Consider the following 23,365-nt stretch of genomic DNA (forward strand, 5'->3'; position numbering starts at 1 on the left):
ATTCCACTGGAGTTTAGTAAATATACTGCAGTCATGCACGATAAAAGCAGCAGCATTTGAGAGCTGATTACTTGGTTGAAGCAAAGGCCGTGAGACGGTGCAGCTCACCGATGGAGGTGTGCCGCAGATGGCACTAGTGGGCACAGGTCCGGCTATTAGGCTGCTCTGATAAAGGCTAAATCAAGTATAAAGGCGGTCATTACCCCAAGAGAGCAGCGGTTCCTTCCAATTATGCACCATTTGCTCCCTCAAAAACAACCTAAACTAACATTAACTCGGACTGCAACACTTTTACACTGTTTAAAATTTCCCCTGACAAAAAACTAGTCACCTTGCACATTTAAGGTGGATGTACCACAGGCTCCTGCAGATGGTGTCTCATGAGGATGATTGGGCTATAAATACCTGCAGGGTGTGATGGGATTCATAGATTGAGAAAAGGTGATACAGCACGGAAATGGGTTATAACGCAGACGTTAATGACTGGCCAGTAGCTGAATCTGCAGGTATAATCAAAGTGAAAGGTCATACGGGACCAGCAGTGGCAAAAATCCAGGCTACAGTAAATTCTTAACAGAGCTGTGGCCAAAAGACGAAACTGATGGACAGGGACTGCTGGCGTGTTTCACCACTTCCCTGTAGAGTGTTCTTTCAGAAATTGGTTGTGAAGGACCTGCGTTGACTTCTAGAAGCAATTCTTGTCTGGAAGCGAAGCGATTTTTATTCTCAAACTCCCCAGACAAAAATTAGGCACCACCTTAAACAAACAGGCTGACAAATGATTTGTCCTGGGAGCTTATGTTGTTTTATCTGGTGTATTTGTAACATAATCAGTGAAACCAGCAGCTTAGGAAGACCTTGAACCAGTACATCAGACACAACTACTGCCTTTCCACAAATTACTGTCATTACAGATTTTGTATCAAGTTATAGGTATTGGTATCCCCATCGCGAATAGCGATACCGTGTTTAAGTGTCAGTATCGACGGCGATACCAGTACAGTGTCATATCGGTGTAGTCCACGACTGTTCATACGCAACATGGCTCTTAACAAAAATTAACATTGCTGAAACCCAGAAAAACCACATCTATCTGACTCACATTTAGCAGGCTTAAGTTTCTCCAGAAGGGGGTGCTATTAGCACTAATATCTTTTGGTGCTTCGCATTAGTGACACTGAGTCATTGTTATTGTATACATTTCACAACTGTGTGCAGTTACTGCCATCACATTTGTGCATTCAGAGTGTTTGTGAGAAGAATTTTTGAATGGCACCCAAACAGTCAATTTGTGTCACGGTGAACGTTGTTATTTCCAGAGATTTCTTTCCGATGTCTGGGGACAACAATCAGAAGATTTGGGCTACATTTGGACAGAAACATAGCAGTGCACTCGTAAACCCTGCTCGACAGACAACAAGCCTGAAGAAAGGACACCAGATATCTGCTGTAAACAGCAAATACATGGACTCAACACCTAGAAATGTCATGAGTTCGCCCACAACTAGCCTAAGCAAGGCAAGACACCTCTTTTCTTCAAAGTTATAGCTTTTAAAAGTGGTTTCATGGAGTTGTCTTTGCGTGCAGATGTGATTCACGGGTGCAGAGAACACAACATATTGCTATCCTGCTTCGCTTGTGTTTTCTGGATGCTAAAAGAGCACAAACTTAAGAAATAGCAGGGCAAGTTTAGAGGGTGCCCATCCTCATTTTCAGCAGATTTGATGAGTTGTCTTCAGCCACATCTTCTCATTATGAGATCACATCTGGTCTTGCGAGACTAGAAGACACCCAGCAATCGCTGTGAGCTCCACAATGAATCTGTAGGAGTGTTCAGACTGCACGGCTGGCATGGAGCTGCCTGGGGAACTGTGGACCCTTTCAAGCTTTTCAGCTGGGAAACAACCCACACGATCTTTGCACACAAACACACACCTCTCGCTACACAAAAACACACATTCGCACAACCCAGCTGCAAGACAAAGGCACTGTGTCTGTATCTGCAGCGGGGACGGTCGGTTCCATAGCCGCCGAGAAAGCGCATTACAGAGTGAAGACCCGTCATCTCTGACAAGGCAAGCACAACGGCTTATAGGCCCACACACACACACACACACACACACACACACACACACACACACACACACACACACACACACACACACACACTCACACACACACAGCTTCAAGAATGTGCTGCTGATTCAGCTGTGTATCCTGATTGTGCAATATCAACTGATCACGAACCAAAACAGTGCTGAGCTCCTTCACTTTTTCCAACATCATTGCGAAAGAGTCTACCGAGGCACCTGCCTGGCTGTTCAACTCAAAGCAGTTTTAATAGACAGCTAAGGTCTATTAGATGGTCATTCTGACTAATTTTCATATTCAAGTGCTCTTAACTCTGCAAACGATATCAAGTTAACCGCAGCAAAGGAAAGAGACCACCATAACAGCCCACAAAATGCAGACTTTGGCCAAAAGCTGTAGAGTTCCCTTTTTAGGTTGACAGCACTGGTGTTGCAATGAACATAACCACATGCAGAGGAAGGTTCCGTTACTCGAAAACAGCCAAGAGACGCCGGTCGCGGGACGAGAAACAGAGGCTGCCCCTTCAGATGAACTAACAAGGATCACACTGGATGTCGAAAAGGACTCAAAACAAGGGATTTCCCCCTCAGTGAATGATGTGCCGGCACTTTCATTGTTTCTGGACATAGCTTACATCAGCCAGAGCTGTTAGCCTAGTTAGCAATACGGCTAACAACATGGTCTTCTCAGCCATGTCCTTAACACAGCCCCGGCAGCACACTCACATTCAAGTACCTGTATTTCAGCGTAGAGAAGTGTAAAATACATCACAAATACAAATACATCATGTACCACCAGGATGAAACGTAACGAGTGCCCAAATAGAGATTTCAGTTTTAGAATCCTGGCACCGGGACCGTTTAGCGAAATCCATGAATCCAGCTGTGCAACGCCGCCGGACAATTATTTCCAGGTATACAAGACCCGACTACCTCTTCGAATTGGGAGAGACCAAAATACTTGAAACTGAAGGTCAAACAACCATTTAAAAACATTTGATATCATTGATAAATCCTGACAAAAGCCTTGTGAAAAGTTCGTAGCGTTTGGCTCAACAAGCTTTTCGGCTTGTTCTGGCTACCACATTGCTCAAATCTCCACAACAAGGGGGAGCCTTTCTCCACAAGCGATGTAACCAGTAAGCTGATTGGCTCTTTTTATTGACGTTCGTGACTTTGCCATTCTTACCTCAACCAATGACCACCCTCTTTGTACCATTCCTGGCGTAGGACTCGAGTACCTGTGCACTTCCCTACTATCTATCTAACTCGCTCACATTTAGCAGGCTGAAATTTCTCCACAAGGGGGTGCTATTAGCACTAATACAGCATTTGATGCTTCATATTAGTGACACTGCGTCATCGTTATTGTATATTTCACGACTGTGTGCAGTTACTACTGTCTAATATGTGCGTTCAGCGTGTTTGTAAGAAGAATTTTGGGGCGGTACTAAAGGGATCGCCTTGTTTTACAGCGAATGTCTTTCGAAGTGTCACGCAGCCAGGAGGCGATCTCTTACCGAGAAAACACGTCTGGGGACAACAAGGAGAATTTTTGGGGTAAACGTGGGCGGGAATGCAGGAATACTAGGGTGGAAACTAAGAGTGAGATGTTTTAGTCAATCCAATGCTTCGTGAAGGCGGAGCTCAAAGGAGGGGTCAAAGGTGCGCTTGGCAACAGAGTCTGACAGACAAGCCTGCGAGAAGGGAAGCCCGATATCCGAACACTGAAAACGGGAAAAATACATGGACTTCACACCGAGAACTGCCAGGACTCTGTCCGCAGCTCGGCTTGGAGGACTAAACCTTTACAATATCCTGTTTAGAAAACAAGCCAAGACACCAACTTTCCTCCAAGTTAAAGTCTTCAGGAGCGGCGCCTCTGATGAAACGTTTAACTGAATGAGAGGGAGAGGGACAGACACAGAGAGAGAGAGAGAGAGAGAGAGAGAGAGAGAGAGAGAGAGAGAGAGAGAGAGAGAGAGAGAGAGAGAGAGAGGGGAGGAGGAGGAGAAGGGAGGAAGAGAAGGAGAAGGGCAGACAGACAGCCGGAGGGAGGAAGAGGAGTCTGTTCTCCTCCGGGTGTTTCAGTGTCGCTGCTTCATCACTCACTCGCACATCTGCGCGCTCGCGACCTGCCGCGCTACTGATTACGGCGCGCGACAACATTAAAAGAACTGAAAATGACTGAAAACAGGCACGAGACGACGCGCGCGCCCAACCAACACACAAGAAAGAGCCGACTGAGCTGAAGAGGAACAAACCACCGCAGTCTGAGCGCTGGATTGCACAGTTTACACACACACACACACACACACACACAAACACAAACAAACACACACACACACACACAAATACACAAACAAACACACACACACACACACACACACACAAATACACAAACAAACACAAATACACACACACAAACAAATACACACAAACAAATACACTCACACACGCACACACACAAACAAACAAATACACACACGCACACACACAAACACACACGCACACACACAAACACACACGCACACACACAAACAAACAAATACACACACACACACAAACAAATACACACACAAACAAACACACACACACAAATACACACACAAACAAATACACTCACACACACAAACAAACAAATACACTCACACACAAACAAGCAAATACACACACACACACACAAACAAATACACTCACACACAAACACAAACAAACAAACACACACACACACACAGTCCGGCTCACCAGAGTCTGCTCGTACTGCAGCGCGCGCTGGTCCGTGCCGTCTCCGGCCATGGCTCACTCCACCGGCAGGGCTCTCAGAGCGCGAGACACAGGGAGAGGAGTCGCGGGCTCGCGGTCCACGCCGGAGCTGAGGAACGAAGCTCGCGCGCGCGCGCGCGCACACACACACAGGGGTTCAGGCACGCGCGCAGGCGCTCCGACTCGGCGTGTGTGAGCGAGCGTGGAAAGCGCCAGGCGAAGTTCACGCGGTTGCATAACGCGGCGCTCCGGGTTCATTTATACCCGCGAAGAGCTTCCCGAGCTCGGCCAGGCGGGACCAGCCGGAACACGCGCTCCCTCCGCCCACCGAGACCCCCCCCGCGCGGTCACCGCAGTGGTACAGTCCGCTCTCAACTTCAGAGAACTTTCAGTCCGGAATTACTGAACCGACTCTCTCCGGGATCCGTTCACCTGGACTGAATCGATTCAATGATTCGATCAAACACGACCAAAGCAGAAGGGAGAAGAAAAGGGAAAACAGGAGGGACCGGATACATGTGGAAAGAGGGAGAGGAAGGAAGGAAAGCGAAGGAGAAACAAAGAAGGGAGAAAATAAAACAGAAATAAGAGCAAAAGAAAAGAAAGTGAGGGAAAAAAACGAAGAGGAAAAACAAAAGAAAGGAAAGAAAAAACAAAGAAGCAAGACAAAAAGAAAGAAGAAAGTGGGGAAGAAACAAAGAAGGAAAAAAAGAAAAGAAAAGAAAGAAAGTGAGAAAGAAAAAAAGCACGAAGAAAACAGTGAAGGAAAAACAAAGAAGGGAAAAAAGGAAAGAAAAGAAAGATAAAGAAAAAGAAACAAAGAAAAAGAAAGAAAGAAGAAAGAAAGAAAGTGAGAAGAGGGGGAAAAGTGAAAGGAAGAACAAAGAAGGGAAAAAGAAAAGAAGAGAAAGATAAAGAAAAAGAAAAAGAAAAAAGAAAAGGAAAGAAAGAAAGTGAGAAGAGGGGGAAAAGTGAAAGGAAAAACAAAGAAGGGAATAAAATGAATGAAGTGAAAGATAAAACAATGCGATATAGACAGAAAAAGGAAAGAAAGAAGAAAGAGAGAATGAACGAAAGAAAAAAGAAGTCCAGGAGAAAAATAAGCAAAAGAAAATTCTGGGGGGAATCGACTCAGTTAGACTGAACCCATCGAAAAGAACCGATTGAAAGAGTCGGTTCGTTCACCGGTCGAGTTCCCGCAGAGCGAGTGAGAAGCGGTTTGAACCGCTCGGACGGCCGGAGGTAACGGTTACCTCACCGACTGTTTTAGTGAAAAGCCCGTTAAAGGCTCGCGTTTCTCCTCTCGGTGCAGTAAAACATTAATCTGTGTCAGAGCGTGGAGGCTGTGGGCGGCTAACGGGCAAAAGTCCAGCTGGATTTGAAGTTGAAGAACTACCACAAATTATAGCCGATATAACATCACAATACTTCAGGACATTTTTACAACACACGATATGTCCACGAAATTTAATTTTTTCAGACATCTGATCATAGAAAATAAGAACCAGTAGGGCTACTTTTTAAAAATACTATGAAAAACTAGACGCTTTTGCATGCAGTGCCACATTAAATCCAGCTAAACAGGAATAATTGTGCTCTCGTAATAAAACAGGCAGTTGGTCAGTGTTTCTACTGGCACTGATTATATCTAGATATGTTCAGAAAAGCATGACGTCCTGTAATTTATCACAATACCAATATTGTAGCGTCCAGCTGCTGGTTGCCATGGGGGCATGCAAGGTGGCTCTTGGAAGGTGCCAAGCTCACAGTAATAGAGGCATTTCTTTGTAAATAAGTTGTAGCTTTCAGCTGAAAGATGTGACAAGTGTTGTTTGTGCCATTCTGTGCTGGGCTGTGGGGTAATAGTGCAGTATTAGTGCAACGTATATGGCTAGAGGTCACCGGCCTCCTATTTCGGCTGCTTCGGCAGTGGCTTTCCCTTTCTGTCTGTTCATTAAAAGTGCATTTGGCTTTAATCTCTTAAATGACCAGGCCTCACCGGCGGGCAGAAAGCTTTATTACACACTTCTATAACCTAAGAAGAGCTCCGCGAGTTTGCATGTAAGTCCATGTAGTGACTGAATGGTAAAGCTTAGTATGTAAGTTTGGGATTTTAAGGGGTTTAAAGCACATTGGGCCTCGTTCACCAACCGTTCTTAAGAAGAAATTTCTTCTTAAAACCCACTTACGCAGTTTCCACGAAGGTTCTGACATTCACCAGTGTTTTCTTATTTGTGTTCTTAGGTAAGACGTAACGGTGCGAATAATTCGGAGGTTTAAGAACACACCATGCACCTTCCGAAGATTTTGGTGAATGAGGCCCAATGTTTCCCGTATCTTCATCTTCACTGACGCCTCAATATATTGCTGCTGTCGGAAGAAAACCTCGTATCTCCATTTTTGTTGTTTTTCAGTTTTTGACATAATTTGAAAGTCCCTGTTGCTCTTTACTTGGTTTATAAATTTCACATTGAATGGACCAAAAGAAACGGGTCAAAACGACTTGGAAAAGATTCTGGTTCCATTGACTCCCATTAAAAGTAAAGTATGTTTTTTCCTTCTCCTGTAAAGTTATCATATTGGAGATACGAGGTTTTCTTCTGACAACATGCCATATTACCCAGCCCTGCTACAAACATACACATTTACCAGATCAGCTTCGTAAGGTTGAGTAAAGTGTTGTTTTTCTTTTCATACTGGACTGAACTGAAAAACGAGAAAAATGGCTAAATGCACAGCAAGATATTTCGAGGTGATGATAATAGTTATAGGGAAATTCCACAGATTTTTCCAAATTTATGCATAATTCAGTCAGTCAGAGTGGAGGCGAAATGCTCGATTCTAGAGAAACATACACTTTTTACAGTTGTGGTGATGGGAACCAGGGGTCGCCATGACTACAACACAAATATAGACACTTGGGGCAGTCGTGGGCTGGAGGTTAGGGAGCTGGCCCTGTTCGATCCCCTGTCCTGAGCCGGTTCGATCCCCAGTGTTGACAGTCCCTGACTGAGCTCTCCTTGAGCAAGACACGTAACCCCCAATTGCTCCCCACCGCTCCGGGCAAGTGTGCTCACTAGTGTGTATGTGGTGTTTCACTTCACGGATGGGTTAAATGCATAGGTGGAATTTCCCTGTTTGTGGGATTAAAAATGTATCACTTAACTTTGTTTACCTAGAACCACCAGAGAACCTTCACAAGTCTTCTGAGCTTTCATATGTAATGATGATGATGGTGAAAGAGTCAAAGATCTGAAAATGCTAAGTTTTCTCCAAGGCCTATTTTCCCTCCACCATAAATATGAAATATGAAATCTAAATATAGCTTTCAGTGAGGGAGCTCTGGCTATCTCTGGCTATCTCTCTGGTTACTTCAAGGACACCACTATCTATAAGTAATCCTAAAGACTGAGTTAGGATAATCCTAAATCTGGAACACCGCTGGGATTTCATTCAGCACATCATCCAAAATATCCCAGTTTAGGTTGTTAAAACTGACAAATAGCACTTGCCATAAACTTCCGCATAGGCCTAGCACTGGGACTGAATCACGTGTCTGTTGTATTCCTTCACAAAGTCGTCTCATTAATGCACAACGTGGCCTAATATGTGTCTGAGACGTCAGTCCATTAACCAGAAGTTCAAGCTTATGCATATCGGCTAATAAGCTATTCCACATTCAGGCACCTCGTTATTCACAGTATACCATGTTGGCCTTTTTCAGTTGTGACGTCACTGGCCTTTGGACTTTCCTGACTGATATAATCTCAAAGTATCTACAGCAGAAAGCTTCTCATTGTGCTCATTTTGTTTGCTGCTTGACCTTCAAATTGGTCACTTTGGCTAGTTAAAGCAGTGCACAGCCATGGTAATCCCTGCTGTATTACTTTGGTGTGCAGTGTTTCCCAATTCGTGTTCAGGATTACCAAAGTAATATTCGTTTTTTTGTGTTCTGAACTCACAACACTCATCGCCTGAAAACCTAGACTTGATATGGACCTGAATCAGTTAAAGCTGTCCAGGGCTTCCCCAGCACTGTGTTAGAATGATGTCCTTTTCAATGTTCCCTAGTTCATAAAATAAGCAGCGCTAGAAAGAGCACCATCACATTTTAAACACATACGCACACACATTTTCTAAGATGCTAATCCTTCAGGGTCTCGAGGGGAGCTGGAGCCTTTCCCAGCGGTCATTGGGCATAAGGCAGGAAACACCCTGGACAGGTCAACAGTTCATCAGAGTACACTTTAAATAGTTATACTTAATTTCCTTTTCCAGTGAATGTGTGTGTGTTGGTTGGGAAGACCATAACAACCTCATTTAAACGTCTGCTAATTTGGCTATTTTAAAGTTATTGCTTTGTGTAACTGTCAAGTTACACAAAATTTATGTTACATGCAAGGTTTCATGGTGTAAAGCCAGCCTTAGAATGCACCAGATATGCTTTGTTATGTTTTTGGGCACCAAAACACATTTTTGTAATATGTTTTGAATACCCCCCGACCAGGCAGGACATTCTTCCACATTCAGAGTTTAAATTGATCACAAGCTGGGAAACTTTTCACCACAGTAGCAGAGTTTGACTAAGCCATGAACCGGGACATCTTGCAGACTAGCAGTGTGGCCAGGCCACAAACTGGGAGAGTTTTCACCATGGCAGCAGACAGGGTCATGGCCCTTAAGACTTCTCAAAGCAGTAGCAGACCATGAGACAGGAAATCTTTCTCCACAGCAGTGGGGTTTGACTGGGCCACAAGCCAGGAGACTTTTGCAGTACAGTAGTGAAATTTGACTGGGCCACAAGCCAGAAGAGTTTTCCCACAGTTGTGGAGCTTGACCAGGTGGCAAACTTTGAAACTTTTCACTATGGTAATGAAGTGTACCACCAGCTAGGAGATTTTTTTAGCTCAGTAGTGGAGTGACTGGTCCACAAGCCAGGAGATTTTGACCATGGTTGCAGAGTTTAACCGGGCCATTAACCCTGAGATTTTTCACTGTGGTGATGAAGTTTGGGCCGTCATCTAGGAGATTTTTAACATAGTAATGGATTAGACAGGGGCATGTGCCAGGAGACTTTTGTAGCACATTGCAGAGTTTGACTGGGCCACAAGCCAGAAGACTTGTAACAAATTTGCAAAGTTTGAGAAGCCCACAATCTGTGAAATTTTTCACTATGATAATGAAGTTAGAGTGAGCCACCAGCTAGGAGATATTTTAACTGAGTAGTGGAGTTGGCCTGGGGCATGTGCCATGTGACTTTTACAACACAGTAGCAGAATCTGACTAGGCAACAAGCTGGAAGACATTTAATCAGAGTAGTGGAGTCTGACTGGATCACAAGCTTGAGACTTTCTACAGGGATACCAGAGTTTGACTGGGCCGCAACCTAGAATACTTTTCACCATGGTAGCAGAGATTGGGTCAGTATATGACTGGGCCACAAGCTGGAAGAATTTTCACCACGGCGATGGACTTTGAGTCGACCAAGAGTTATGTGGTTGTGACCGTTTCCACCCTGCTAGCTAGGAAACTATAAACACTATATGGTGAATAGGGCATAGTAGTGGACACAGTCCAGGACCTACCTGCTAATTAACCCTGCTCTAGTTCCTGAATACATACGGAGTCACTGCGCAAACATGTCTACACACACTACAAACTACCTGATGGATAAGCATGTGTGTGTGTGTGTGTGTGTGTGTGTGTGTGTGATGTCACATTTACAAAGCTGTGTAAAGGATTAGCTTAAGCACCTCTTTTCATTTATTCTGGAGTGTTTGAGACAAATAGAACGGAGTCTTATTTCATTATATCAGTCAAGCAAAACCATGAAATGTCACTTTTACCTCCTTTTTATGTGTTTTGTGTAAGTTTGTGTGTGTATCTGTGTATGTGAGTTCCCAGTATCAGTAATGCTGACCATTGTCAGTATGAAGTCGCTTTTGAGACACGTCAATCGCAAGCAGCTTAATAGATAGAGTTTTAGTGGTTAATAATTACTGTCAGTCTGAATGAGGACAGACTGAAGGTCTAGAAACTTCCGTCAAGACACTGGCAAAGATGATCCTCACTCCACCCCAGTGTGTGTGTTTTAAAAGCTTAACTCAAAGGGAGATAAGCACATTCATATGACGCACTAAGACGGCACACACAATACAAATGTTTCCATCAGTCATTTTCTTTTGCTCATTGCTGGGAATAGCTGTTTTCTGCAGTCAGAAAAATGGACTTGATATTTCACTTTCAAGAACTTGGGAACTGAACTCTAGTTCTGACACTGAACACTTTAGTAATGCTTACAAATCAGTCTACTAAGTGGCAAGCAGGGTTTGCAGAGAGTTGGACTGAACTGCAACCCTGACTCTCCCTTAATTGACTTGTGATCAGCACTCAAGACTTTTCAGCCTGAAGAACAAAAAAATGTTTCTGCAAACCAATAAAATCTTTCAATTATAACCTTCCCAGGCACTTGGACTGTATGTATATTCCCAAGGGTCCTATGTTAACAAGGTCCTTTGTGGCGAAGTTCCTATATTCCCAGGGCTCTATATTCCTAAGGTCCTATGTTCTGAAGACCCTATGTTCCTAAGGTCTGATGCTCCCACGGTCATTTGTTCCCAAGGATGTACCTTCTCAGGACTCTATGTTCTCAAGGCCCTATGTTCCTAGAGGCCTCTGTTCCTAAGGTGTAATGTTTCCAGTTCATATTTTCCTAGGGTCATATATTTCCCAAGGTCATTTGTTCCCAGGATCATTTGTTCCCAAGGTACTTTTCTGAGGGTACTATGTTCCCATGGTCATTTGTTACTAGGGTCCTACATTTCTAGGAACCTATGTTCTTAGTATCTTATGTTACCAAGGTCCTAGGTTCCTTTGTTCCAATAGTCATATGTTTCCAAAGTCCTATTTTCCTAGGGCCCTATGTTCCTAGTCTCCTAGGAATGTTACGTGGCTGTTATGAGCTCAAAATGTCTGTGTTTATACCAAAGCTAACATCAAAATCTAGACGTTCTATCCATAAGTCACTCAAAGCATCATGGGAAAAAGGATTAAGGTGGATTGATCCCATTTAACATGAAATGTTCACACAAAGTGAAGAGCAGCTGGCATTTATCAATTTGTGCAAAATGGGCTGTAAAAGCTGTTCTGAAGAGAGTTTTTAATAGGTTTTGACCTGGGCCAGAGACTTGTTTCAGAATTGGAGTGACATGATGCAGACCAGAACACCCTAAACTCTATACACCCATACACCCAAATTGAGTTGGCCAACTACGTAGTTACAATTTCAGAACATGCTATTGTCCCACAGTGTCATTATATCAGACTATTCCTGCCAGCAAGGCAGTCGTCACCCTACTTATTACAACACTAACCCCAATACAAAACAATAGCAATCAAACAGAATACTGGATTCACATAAATACAACCTGCACTGCAGCACCTTCACTATAAAGCAGGTTTTCACTCAACACAGACCCAGACAAGATGACAAAACAATAAGAAGAAAATGCAAAAAGTAAAATCACATGGTTGAGATGTGCAAACAGAATGAAAAACAACACAGCAAACCTAATTATCACATGTGATGAAACATGTTTATGGTCCATTCAATGCACTGTAGTAATGTTAGATGCTTGATTTTCACAAAGCCTGTGGCAGGTTTTGTAATAAAAAGCACTGTACATACCAAATTTGCAGAAAACCAACAACAACAATGTTATTTTGTTTGTTTTCAGCTTGGGTGGGTGGAAAGCAACATACTTGTAAGAGACAGATACATCTTTTAACCACAACTGGCACTTCAAAATCAAAGGCTGGCGCATGATACTGATGGCTTGAAGCAATGGTGGCTAGCAACGGTTCCTAAGCAGGATTTGGCTGGCTGTAATGCAATGACAGCATGCACAAAAAACAAATCAAACTTCTTTATCATTGAAATACACTTAATATTCTTTTCCTATTTGATTTGCGTGGGTCTGTGATCAATCTGTGGCTAATCAAAAACATCTAACAAACTCTACTAGTTTGTATCAGCCGGTTGAGGCCAGATTCCCACAGTTGGGTTAAATTTGATCTCTGACAGCTGATGCTAGCTTTGAATTCAAATTTCTATTCCACCTTAAGTAATGCAGCACTACATTCATCTGAGCATAACTGTTACGTCATTTAAGGTGGAACAGTAACAGAGAACTTGTAGAGCGGAGAATTACCACTTTGTAATGCCTTCCAGGTTTCACAAACACTAGAAGGCGCTCCTAAGTGAGTCCAAAATGAATGGAGCATTTGAGCAAAATTAAAGTTTAGAAATGCTTCAGCATTTTTAATGTAAAGGGACACATTCATTTCTTGAACATAGAAAGGCATGAAACATCTTAACACCGCTGTTATGTTTTTAAGAGTTTTTAAACTCCAGTTAAAATGTATGTTCATGACGTCAGTGAGGGCCAACAGCCAATGAGCTGCTCCAGTCGCCAACCAGTCAGCACTCTACTTTCAAAAATTAAATGAAATTTCTGGGCCAGTGATTATAAACTCTATTTACTCCCCATTCACCGAGGACTCGCTTGCAGGTGCCATTTACCAGTCCTGCTTTTGATATAACAGGGGAAATAAGAAGTGGCTAGGTTCCTCATCTAATGAGGCTAACTTCATCCAATATCTATCTACTGCATGAGTCTCACATATACTTTGCAAACTGTTGCCATTTCACTTGAGGTGGTGGGCACTGGTTAAAGCTCTTAATTATTACAGATGCACACTTGGATGTGAGATATAGTTCTCGTGCTTATAGGTGTGAGTTTATATGTGAGCTCACAGTAACCGGGCCCAAAACGCTACCAGCCCACTGGCCCATGATGACCCACTCCGGCCCTGTCTTGACCTGCTAGTTTTCAGCTTCACTGGCCACGGCACTTGTCCTGACTGAATGAGCCTGATGACGCTATAGCTTGACCTATATGACTTTTGATCCCATATGAGGGTCAGCTCAATGTTGCAGATAACCGGCTAAACCAAGACAGATGCCGTGTGACTGTACAAAACCTCATAGAACTAATACCTTAACTTTAAAAAGTGACGGTTCTTCACGGCTTCTCTACTAAAGAAAATTGTCCTATATGGAACCATGAACAGTCAAAGAACCCTTTGCATGATTGAAGGGTTCTTCACATCGCAAAATGGTTCTTCAGATTGATGGAGAATGTACTGTATACAGTTCTATGTAGAACCTTTTAGAAAAAGGATTCCTAATAGCACCAAACACGGCTCTTCGGGTTTGTTACAGTAGAAGAACCCGTTTTGGTGCTATAGGGAACCCTTTCCAAAAAGGCTCTTCGTACACTACAGCACATCTGAAGAACCCTTTTCATGGTGCAAAGAACGCATTAATCATGCAAAGCATTATTTGCGTGTTCATGGTTCCATATAGAACCATTTTCTTTACTAAAGAACCCTTGAAGAACCATGTTGATCCATTCATTATGAATGATGCAAAGGCCAGCTAGTGGGGCAGTCGTGGGCTGGAGGTTAGGGAACCAGCTGCTCCCTGGGCAGTGTGGATAGGGCTGCCCACCGCTCTGGGCAAGTGTGCTCACTGCCCCCTAGTGTGTGTGTTCACTAGTGTGTATGTGGTGTTTCACTTCACAGATGGGTTAAATGCAGAGGTGCAAATTTCCCAGTTGAGGGACTTAGTCCTCTTAATCTTTCAACTGGTGTCAAAATAAAAGCCAACATAATGGATTTATGAGGTAGATGTGAGTATGATGATATAATTTAGCGCAAAAACTTGAAAGAAATCCATACAAAGATTGTGTATCAATAGTTTAGGATCACTTTCCGTTCATAGGCATTCAGTTTATGTTATTTACATACAACGTGTGTTACAGACTCAATAGGTTTGGGTTGAAATTTTCCAACCAAAAGGGCTGCTTGACCGACAACCTGAAAATATGTTGATTGAATAAATCAACCAGGTTGTCTTCAAGTAACTAATTTACATAAAATAGACAAACATGAATGAAAATTGTGGAATAAACTCTTTATTTTGACACCAAAGAGAATTCAGTTCCAGCGAAGCCCCAATAAATCACAATGAAACTGTTCCATTTTGTTTCACCAACAACTGAACTTCATGTTGAGGCAACAGAATCCGTGTATATTGACTCTACTGTATGTGACTGAATGGAAATGTGTGGCATTACTGAATTAATACAGTGATTTATTGTTTTGAGTGTATTTTGGCAATGAAGTTAAAGAAGGATAAATAATACACTGTAATCATCTATTTCTAATGTGTTGTCAACTTTGCCTCGAGGTGTGATTATCACTGAAATACATGACAGTATGGATATTAAAGAGGAATTCCACTTTTTGAGAATTTGTCTGCGCAATTTAATCAAGATTTCATCATTCAACGAGGTTTGAAACTTACCAACTGAGCTTTCTTTACAGTGGTGGTGATGGGAACCCAAGTATCGAAGTGTCTAGAACACAAATATAGGTGTTTTATTTACTTTCCAAAACTACCAGTGAAACTACAAATTTTATATACTATACTGGAAATAGCAAAATAGTATAAAATCTGAAAAAAGAAATTGTCTTTGAGGATTGTTTTGGCTCACAATGCCCTGCATATACCATACCGTCATAAATGAGTTCATTATATTCATAACCATTTCATGTAACAGCTTTTAGAGGCTTTGAATGCTTTGGACATCTGCTTCCTATCACCACCATTGTGGAAAATTCTGTAAATTTCTATTGAAATTCAGGAAATTTCTCTAGAATGGGGCATTTTACACTGAACCACTCTGAACAACTCTTAAATCTTAATTATTTAACTATTAAAAAAAACACTTTCAAAAATTGGTGGAACCCTTTCATTTTACACTATATTTCCAAAAGTATTCAGTCACCCATCCAAATCATTGGATTCAGGTGTTTCAATCACTTCCATGGCCACAGGTGTATAAAGCCGAGCCCCTAGGCCTGCAGACTGCTTCTATAGACATTAGTGAAAGAATGGGTCGCTCTCAGGAGCTCAGTGAATTCCAGCGTGGTACCGTGATCGGACGCCACCTGCGCAACAAGTCCAGTCGTGAAATTTCCTCACTACTAAATATTCCACAGTCAACTGTCATTGGGATTATAACAAAGTGGAAGTGATTGGGAACGACAGCAACTCAGTCACGAAGTGGCCAGCCGCGTAAAATGAACGGTACTTGTCTGACTGCATTGTACCGAGTGTAAAGTTTGGTGGAGGGGGGATCATGGTGTGGGGTTGTTTTTCAGGAGTTGGGCTCGGCCCCTTAGTTCCAGTGAAAGGAACTCTTAAAGCTTCAGCACCAAGAGATTTTGGACAATTACATGCTCCCAACTTTGTGGGAGCAGGTTGGGGACGGCCCCTTCCTGTTCCAACATGACTGCGCACCAGTGCACAAAGCAGGTCCATAAAGACATGAATGAGCGAGTTTGGTGTGGAAGAACTTGACTGGCCTGCACAGGGTCCTAACCTCAACCCGATAGAACACCTTTGGGATGAATTGGAGCGGAGACAGCGAGCCAGGCCTGACCTCACAAATGCGCTTCTGGAGGAATGGTCAAAAATTCCCATAAACACAATCCTAAATCTTGTGGAAAGCTTTCCCAGAAGAGTTGAAGCTGTTATAGCTGCAAAGGGTGGGCCGACATCATATTAAACCCTATGGATTAAGAATGGGATGTCACTCAAGTTCATATGTGTGTGAAGCCAGATGACCGAATACTTTTGGCAATATAGTGTATTTTAACTAGTTGCTTGTTAATTTTTCACAGCTTCTTATAAATGATTATATGTATTTATATGGTTATTTGTCATTATATAAACTAAAAAGTGTTACAGTTCTAGCATATTGATTGACAACATTGATTCCAGGCTTATGAATGGTGATTTTTGAAAAGCCAGGCGATAATAAAGGACGCAAAAATATTTAAAACTGACACTGATTGTTCTTCAAAAGTCCCTTGAGCTGCCTGACCTCTAATTCCTCCTCTTGTGTCAGGTGTTAAGGTCAATGGTCACTGCAACATGTTACTATGCAAGTTTCTTTGTGCTTGAGGGTGAAACGCACAGAATTGTGAAATGATATAAAAGAGGAACAGGGTAAAAGAGGGGAACTCCATCAACTTTTCAAAATGTATGTACAAGTCAGTGGTTTAGTTGTAAACAGAGCAGTTCAGAGCAGTTTGGTGTGAAGCGTTTTGTTCTAGAGAAACTTACAGAGTCAGAGCTGTTCACAGTGGTGGTGATAGGAACCAGACGTCCGCCTCTAAAAGCTCCTCAAAGAAAGTTCCTACATGAAATTCACTGCCTGATGACTGAGACGCTGTTTTAAGATAGATGTGACACAAGCTTTTGGCCTAAAATGTATTTTTTAAAAAGATATTCAAGGCTGAGGGGTACATTCGGGGTGATGTAAGGTCAAATAGCCCCCCACAAAATTGTTCCTACCACTATTTTACCATAACATGCCATAACAAATATAAACCCAGACGTTTGTACATGTTGCCACAAAGCTGGAAGCATATAATTGCTTAAAATAGCTTTGTATGCTTTGACATTAACATCACCCTTCACTGGAACGAAGGGGCCTAAAAACAGCCCCAGACTCATTATCCCTCCTCCACCAAACTTTACTGTTGGCACTATTCATTCAAGCTGGTGTTATAGTCATAGTGACCCCTGGTTCCATCACCACCACTGTAAATAAATCTGAATCTGCAGGTTTTTCTGCAGTGAACCATTTCACTTTTCACTCTGAATGGCTTTATATTTAATGAATTTAATTAGATTTAATATTTAATAACATTTAATTAAGCAGGAAATTTGAAGAAAAAAAAATTGTTAGAGTTTCCCTCCAATAACTCACCGTGTTGGGGTACATGATGTTCAGTCATTGTCAGCCTGTTGTAATATCAAAGTGTACAAGGTAAACACATTTCTGAAAGTGCTTATTTATTCAAGTTATGCTTCAGAGATCAAAGCAGTTCCTTCTCACATACACACTCAGGGATGAGGCTCAGTGTTACTGCCTCCTTCAGTCAACACGCCCTGAAGACACACAGGATTCTGGGAAATGCTGTTAGATAAACTTGCCGATGTTTAGACTTCAGCTTGCCTCCTTTAGCAGCTCACCCGTATCAAATGTGTTGACTGCCTCTGTATAGTCCTGGCTTTTGAAGGAGGAAGTGAATGGATACCCACAATGTCAGGACTCATGTGCACTATATGGCCAAAAGTATGTGGACACTTGACTTTCACATCTGTATGAGCTTATTGGACATTCCCTTCCAACACCATGGGCTCCATTTGCAGTCATAACACTCTTCGGGAAGCTTTCCACAAGATTCTGGAGTGAGTCCGTGGCCGTTCAGTCAAAAGAGCATTTGTGAGGTCAGGCACTGATGCTGGACGAGAAGGTCTGGCTCACAATTGTCTGCCCAGCTCATCCCAAAGGTGTTCAGTGGATCTGTGCAGGCCACTGGAGCTCCGCCACACCACACTTGTCAAACCCTGCGGCTCAGTCATGTTGGAACAGGGAGGTAGCATTAGCATTACCATTCACTGGAGCTAAGGGGCCTAAAAACAGGCTCAGACCATTATCCCTCCTCCACCAAACGTTACTGTTGGCACTATGCATTGCAGTAGGTGGCGTCTCCTGACTGTGTTGAATCTGACAGGTTTTTAGTCATGCTTACTTTTGTATAATGCAGATAATAACAAGACTAACTAAAATTTCCTAATGAAGACTTGATGCTCAGCTTGGACTTAATAGATTAATAGACAGTATTTTGTCTGTTGATATGACGACTGGGATAAATACATCATAGCATGGTGCTTAGAACAGGTTCCACTGCATTCTATAAGACTGGGAATGAAAACATGGATTCTGTTTCAATAACGGAGCTGCTGCACAGATCCTGAAATCATGAGTCCACTCTGTTTACAGTAAACATTAGTTGGAGATCTGCAGTAGCTGTGTCTCTCAATAAGGCGCTTCAATCATACATGCCTGTTGTACATTCTTTTATGTCCAATCGAAAAAGGTGGATTAATAGATTGTGTAGCTATCAATGGTGATTTATAGCAATTATTTAATAGTTTTATGGCAAAGTTATGAAGTTTAAGGGGACCATGCTCAAAGCACCTCTTCCTTTTTAAAAAAATATATTTTTATAAAAGATTTTCAGTTCAAAAACACAAACAAAGGTGTAGAAATGCATGTACATGTTTTCTAAGTCGCTTTGGGTGGAAAGCAGGGAACGCCCTGGACAGGTCGCAAGTCCATCGCAGGGCAGACACACAGACACATACACTCACATCTAGGGGCAGTTTTGCATGTCCAGTTGGCCTGACAGCATGTCCCACAACTGTGAGACGAAACTCCACACAGAAAGGACCCGGTTACCCAGCCGGGGACTCGAACACAGACCATTTTTGTTGGCAGGCAATAAAAAAGGACGAAAAATGTTTAACAGCTCTTTAAAACTGACACTGATTGTCCTTCAAAAGTCCCTTGAGCTGCCTGACCTCTAATTCCTCATCTAGTGTCAGGTGATAAGGTCAATGGCCACTCCAACAAGTTACTATACAAGTTTCTTCCTGCTTAAGGTTGAAATGCACAGAATTGTGAAATGATATAAAAGAGGAAGAGGGTAAAAAATACCCTGCGTATTCTGTTTAAACCCTTAAAGGGCCCATATCCTGGAAACATAATGTATTATTTTAAATAAATACATAAAATTTATGTATTTTGCAAACATCGTTAACTTTTAAAAATGTACCGTTTACTCCCCGCTACAAATATGGAAGCTAAATGGCTAACATAGCCCATTTTTTTGCATTCATTGCTTTTGTGATGTCATAAAAAAACAACGTTTATCTATAGATCAACCTAAACAGCAATGACAATGGCTATGAATAGAGTTGGGCCTTCAGGTTGGGCTGTAAATGTCAAAACATGAGGAAAAAACCCACCTCAATGATAATGCTAACTTCTGCTAGCATCCTTCTAGGATTCTAGTGTTTGTTAGCACTAAGCTAACAGTGATTTGCATTAACACTCTCTTATGAGGCTAAAGTCAGCTTTGGATTTGTGTTTAAGGTGGAATGGGAAATTCCTTAGTGCTGCATTGTTTAAGGCGGGATGGAGGACTCAAACCCAGGCCCTTTTTTTGCCAGGCGACAGCACTACCCACTGGACCACTGTGTCACCAACACACCAATAAATTCAAACAAGATAAGGCCTGTTCCAAACAAAGTCAATATTTTCTTTCGAAAACATGAATAACTATTTTGAGAGCATCTAAAGGGCATTTGGATCAGAGGTCACTAACAGGCAGAATGCGGTCCGAGTCCAGACCCAGACGCCGTCCTGTGGGGACCTGGACCTGTAACTGATAAACTATGGAGAATTATTTAATTTTGATGGGGTGGTCCTGTTTTAATCAGCGTAGCTTTTCTAGCTTTTACGGTAGCTTTAGTGGCCAGAGACTCACAGATCAATCACATGTATTGCAATGCTGCTCAGCCAATGAGATCTGTGCATCACAATGAGCTCTGAGACACGAGAGAGTGACGCCACACAGAGGAGGGATGAGGAGAGAAACAGCAGTCAGAGAAGAAAGTGAGTTAGAGGGAAGTTATTCCACATGACGTGATCTAAAAAGAGAAAAAAAACAGTAAATGTTGTTAAAATCTGACCGAACTGGACTTTATTTGATCTGATGTTCAGTAAATGTTGTTGAAATCTGACTGAACTGGACTTTATTTGATCTGATGTTCAGTAAATGTTGTTGAAATCTGACTGAACTGGACTTTATTTGATCTGATATTCAGTAAATGTTGTTGAAATCTGACCGAACTGGACTTTATTTGATCTGATGTTCAGTAAATGTTGTTGAAATCTGACCAAACTGGACTTTATTTGATCTGATGTTCAGTAAATGTTGTTGAAATCTGACTGAACTGGACTTTATTTGATCTGATATTCAGTAAATGTTGTTGAAATCTGACTGAACTGGACTTTATTTGATCTGATGTTCAGTAAATGTTGTTAAAATCTGACCGAACTGGACTTTATTTGATCTGATGTTCAGTAAATGTTGTTGAAATCTGACTGAACTGGACTTTATTTGATCTGATATTCAGCTGTCGACTGTATAAGATGCTGATATTCCTACTCGGGTACTTCAGTAAACAGTATAGGGCACTGAATCATGATGCAGGTTAGACATTATGATGTTCTGGACTTTCAATTGAGGAAACTTTCTTTGACTGGACTTCATTGAATTTCAATTAAAGACCTCTGATCTAATGTTGAGGTTGTCATGTAAAATCTGTGTGCGCATTTGTTGTGTATCAGCTGAAGGGTACAGTTCTAGAAGAGATGAATATATTCCTCCAAATTACATCTCAATCCAGATCTGAGCCCTCTTTTTGGTCACGGGTCCAAACTTCTGATGCAACAGGCACATTAGAAGTGTTAGAAATGAATTTGGTATTAATAATAGATGCCATAACCTGGGATACGGATGCTACTTGGAAAAAGGAAAGCAAGGAGTGTGTTGCTAAAGGAGTGTCCCATGGGAAACCATATGCCCGTAGTGCTGCAGGAAGCCTGAGGTATAAGAAACATGAGAAGCCTGGGATGGAACAAGATCAGTGAATTGTTTGAGGCCCTTATCATCAAAACTTTCTCCAAAAGTAAATATACTGGACTTAGACCAGGCTGTAAAGGCTAAGGGTCTGTCCACTGTTATTAGATTATATAATAGATTACGTCTAATACTGGGCTTTTTATTTGCCTGCATCTTCTGGGAGGTACGTTCTACCTTTAATGAAGATTTTTACCACATCTGCTCTCTGATCTCCAGGTCATCTGAGGGAGTAGCTGAAAACAGAAGCCACTCAAAATTCTTCTCTTCCCTCCTTCAGTCATAGGGTCTCTTCTCAAACTCCAACCGTATGCTGAAGGCATGGTCTGAATGTATAATCCTGGTTAGGCTACATAATGCTGGGAAAAAATTAGCTAGAACAGAAACATAATGGAAGGTAGCTAGAAAAACTATATTACGCTAGGTAAAAACCTACATAATGCTCAGTAAATAGATACATAAAAAGTACACAATGTTAAATAAAGAGAGATAAAATAATACAAAAAGGTAGGTTTAAAGCTGGCTAGGAATTACACTTAATGCGAGATAAAAATAGCTGGAAATTATAAATAAATAGTAAAATATAGTACTATATAGTAGTATATAATAGTATTATGACACATAATAAAAATATAAAAATAACAAATTATACATAATGCAAGATAAAAAAGATAGATTAAAAAAGAAATGATACATAATGCAAAATAAAAAATGCTAGATAAAAAATAAATGATACATAATGCAAGATAAAAAAAAATGATATATAAAAAAGAAATCATACACAATGCTAGATTTAAAAATGCTAGATAAAAATAACTAAATATAGTAAAAAATTGTGAAATAGCTAGAATGATCCGTGATGCTAGGTAAAAAGCCGGCAAAGAAAGATACATAATGCTGGGTAGAAAATTAGCTGGACAAGATGCCAGGAAAAAGTCTATCCAAAATAGATGGACAACACGGGGTAAAAATCGAGCTAGAAAATATATATAATGCCATGTAAACAGTGGGCTATGAAAGATATGAAATGCTAGTTAAAACACGAGCTAGAAAATATACTTATTTCTAGGTAAATGCTGTCTAAATATGATACATAATCCCAGAGTCAGTGAGACTCAGCGTTGATTTCACTTCCCAAGGACCCCAAGCATGCTGTCGTTTTCATGTAAGCGGTTGGCTGTAAAACTTGTTACTGATTGGATTCAGTGTTTCAGCTTTGTTGGATTTATTTAGGATTATATTTAAGTTCACAGAAGTCGGGCATATACAGATTTACTTATGCCTTTTGAGGTTCCTCGCAGAGTTGTTGATTGAGAGCTCTGAAAATTTGTAAAAGATCTGAGCAAATCAGCTCAAGGCGTTTGCCAGCACTGAGTTTCTGACACTATGTACTATCTTATTATTTGTTTATGGATATTTACACGCATGCACTTGTTATGGCCTGTAACCCGTTTTACACTTTAATATACAGTTACATTGGTGCTGCGTAAATAAATGAAGGAAATTGCTTATAAATAAGTAGAGACGTCAGACGACGCATAAGCAGCTTCAGAAACCAGCTCAAGCATGGCAAAGACGGCACTCCCAGTAATGAGAAAGGTAGAAATCAATCTGCCCATCCCTCTGAATTGTTAACTGAACAGTGCGATCAATAATGGCGCTTTTCTGAAGTGGCTCTTTTTTCAGCTCGTGAGCTTTGTACCAAGCACAGTATGTTGTGCTTCAGAAGCCTGAAGGTTGAGAAAGCATGAAGTTATGTCCGAAAGTTACATTGAAACTTGCTCCATTGGGAACTATGTGGTCTGTTTACACAACAA

At 41.6% G+C, this 23,365-nt stretch overlaps 1 protein-coding gene across 3 annotated transcripts in view; it reads right to left on the reverse strand.

The window, feature by feature from the left end:
* Nucleotides 1-5,140, reverse strand: part of LOC108411335 (chloride channel protein 2-like) — a 134,782-nt gene extending 129,642 nt beyond the window's left edge. For 2 of the 3 annotated variants that reach the window (XM_037546396.1, XM_037546397.1), the window contains exon 1: nt 4,839-5,139. In XM_037546396.1, the coding sequence (XP_037402293.1) occupies nt 4,839-4,889 (51 nt within the window). In that variant the 5' untranslated portion in view covers nt 4,890-5,139. Of the gene's footprint in view, nt 1-4,838 lie in introns of all 3 variants that reach the window. The other variant, XM_037546395.1, reaches the window with a different exon arrangement.
* Between the last annotated feature and the right edge of the window lie 18,225 nt (nt 5,141-23,365).

Source organism: Pygocentrus nattereri, chromosome 17 (assembly GCF_015220715.1).
Source record: "Pygocentrus nattereri isolate fPygNat1 chromosome 17, fPygNat1.pri, whole genome shotgun sequence".
Taxonomy (NCBI): domain Eukaryota; kingdom Metazoa; phylum Chordata; class Actinopteri; order Characiformes; family Serrasalmidae; genus Pygocentrus; species Pygocentrus nattereri.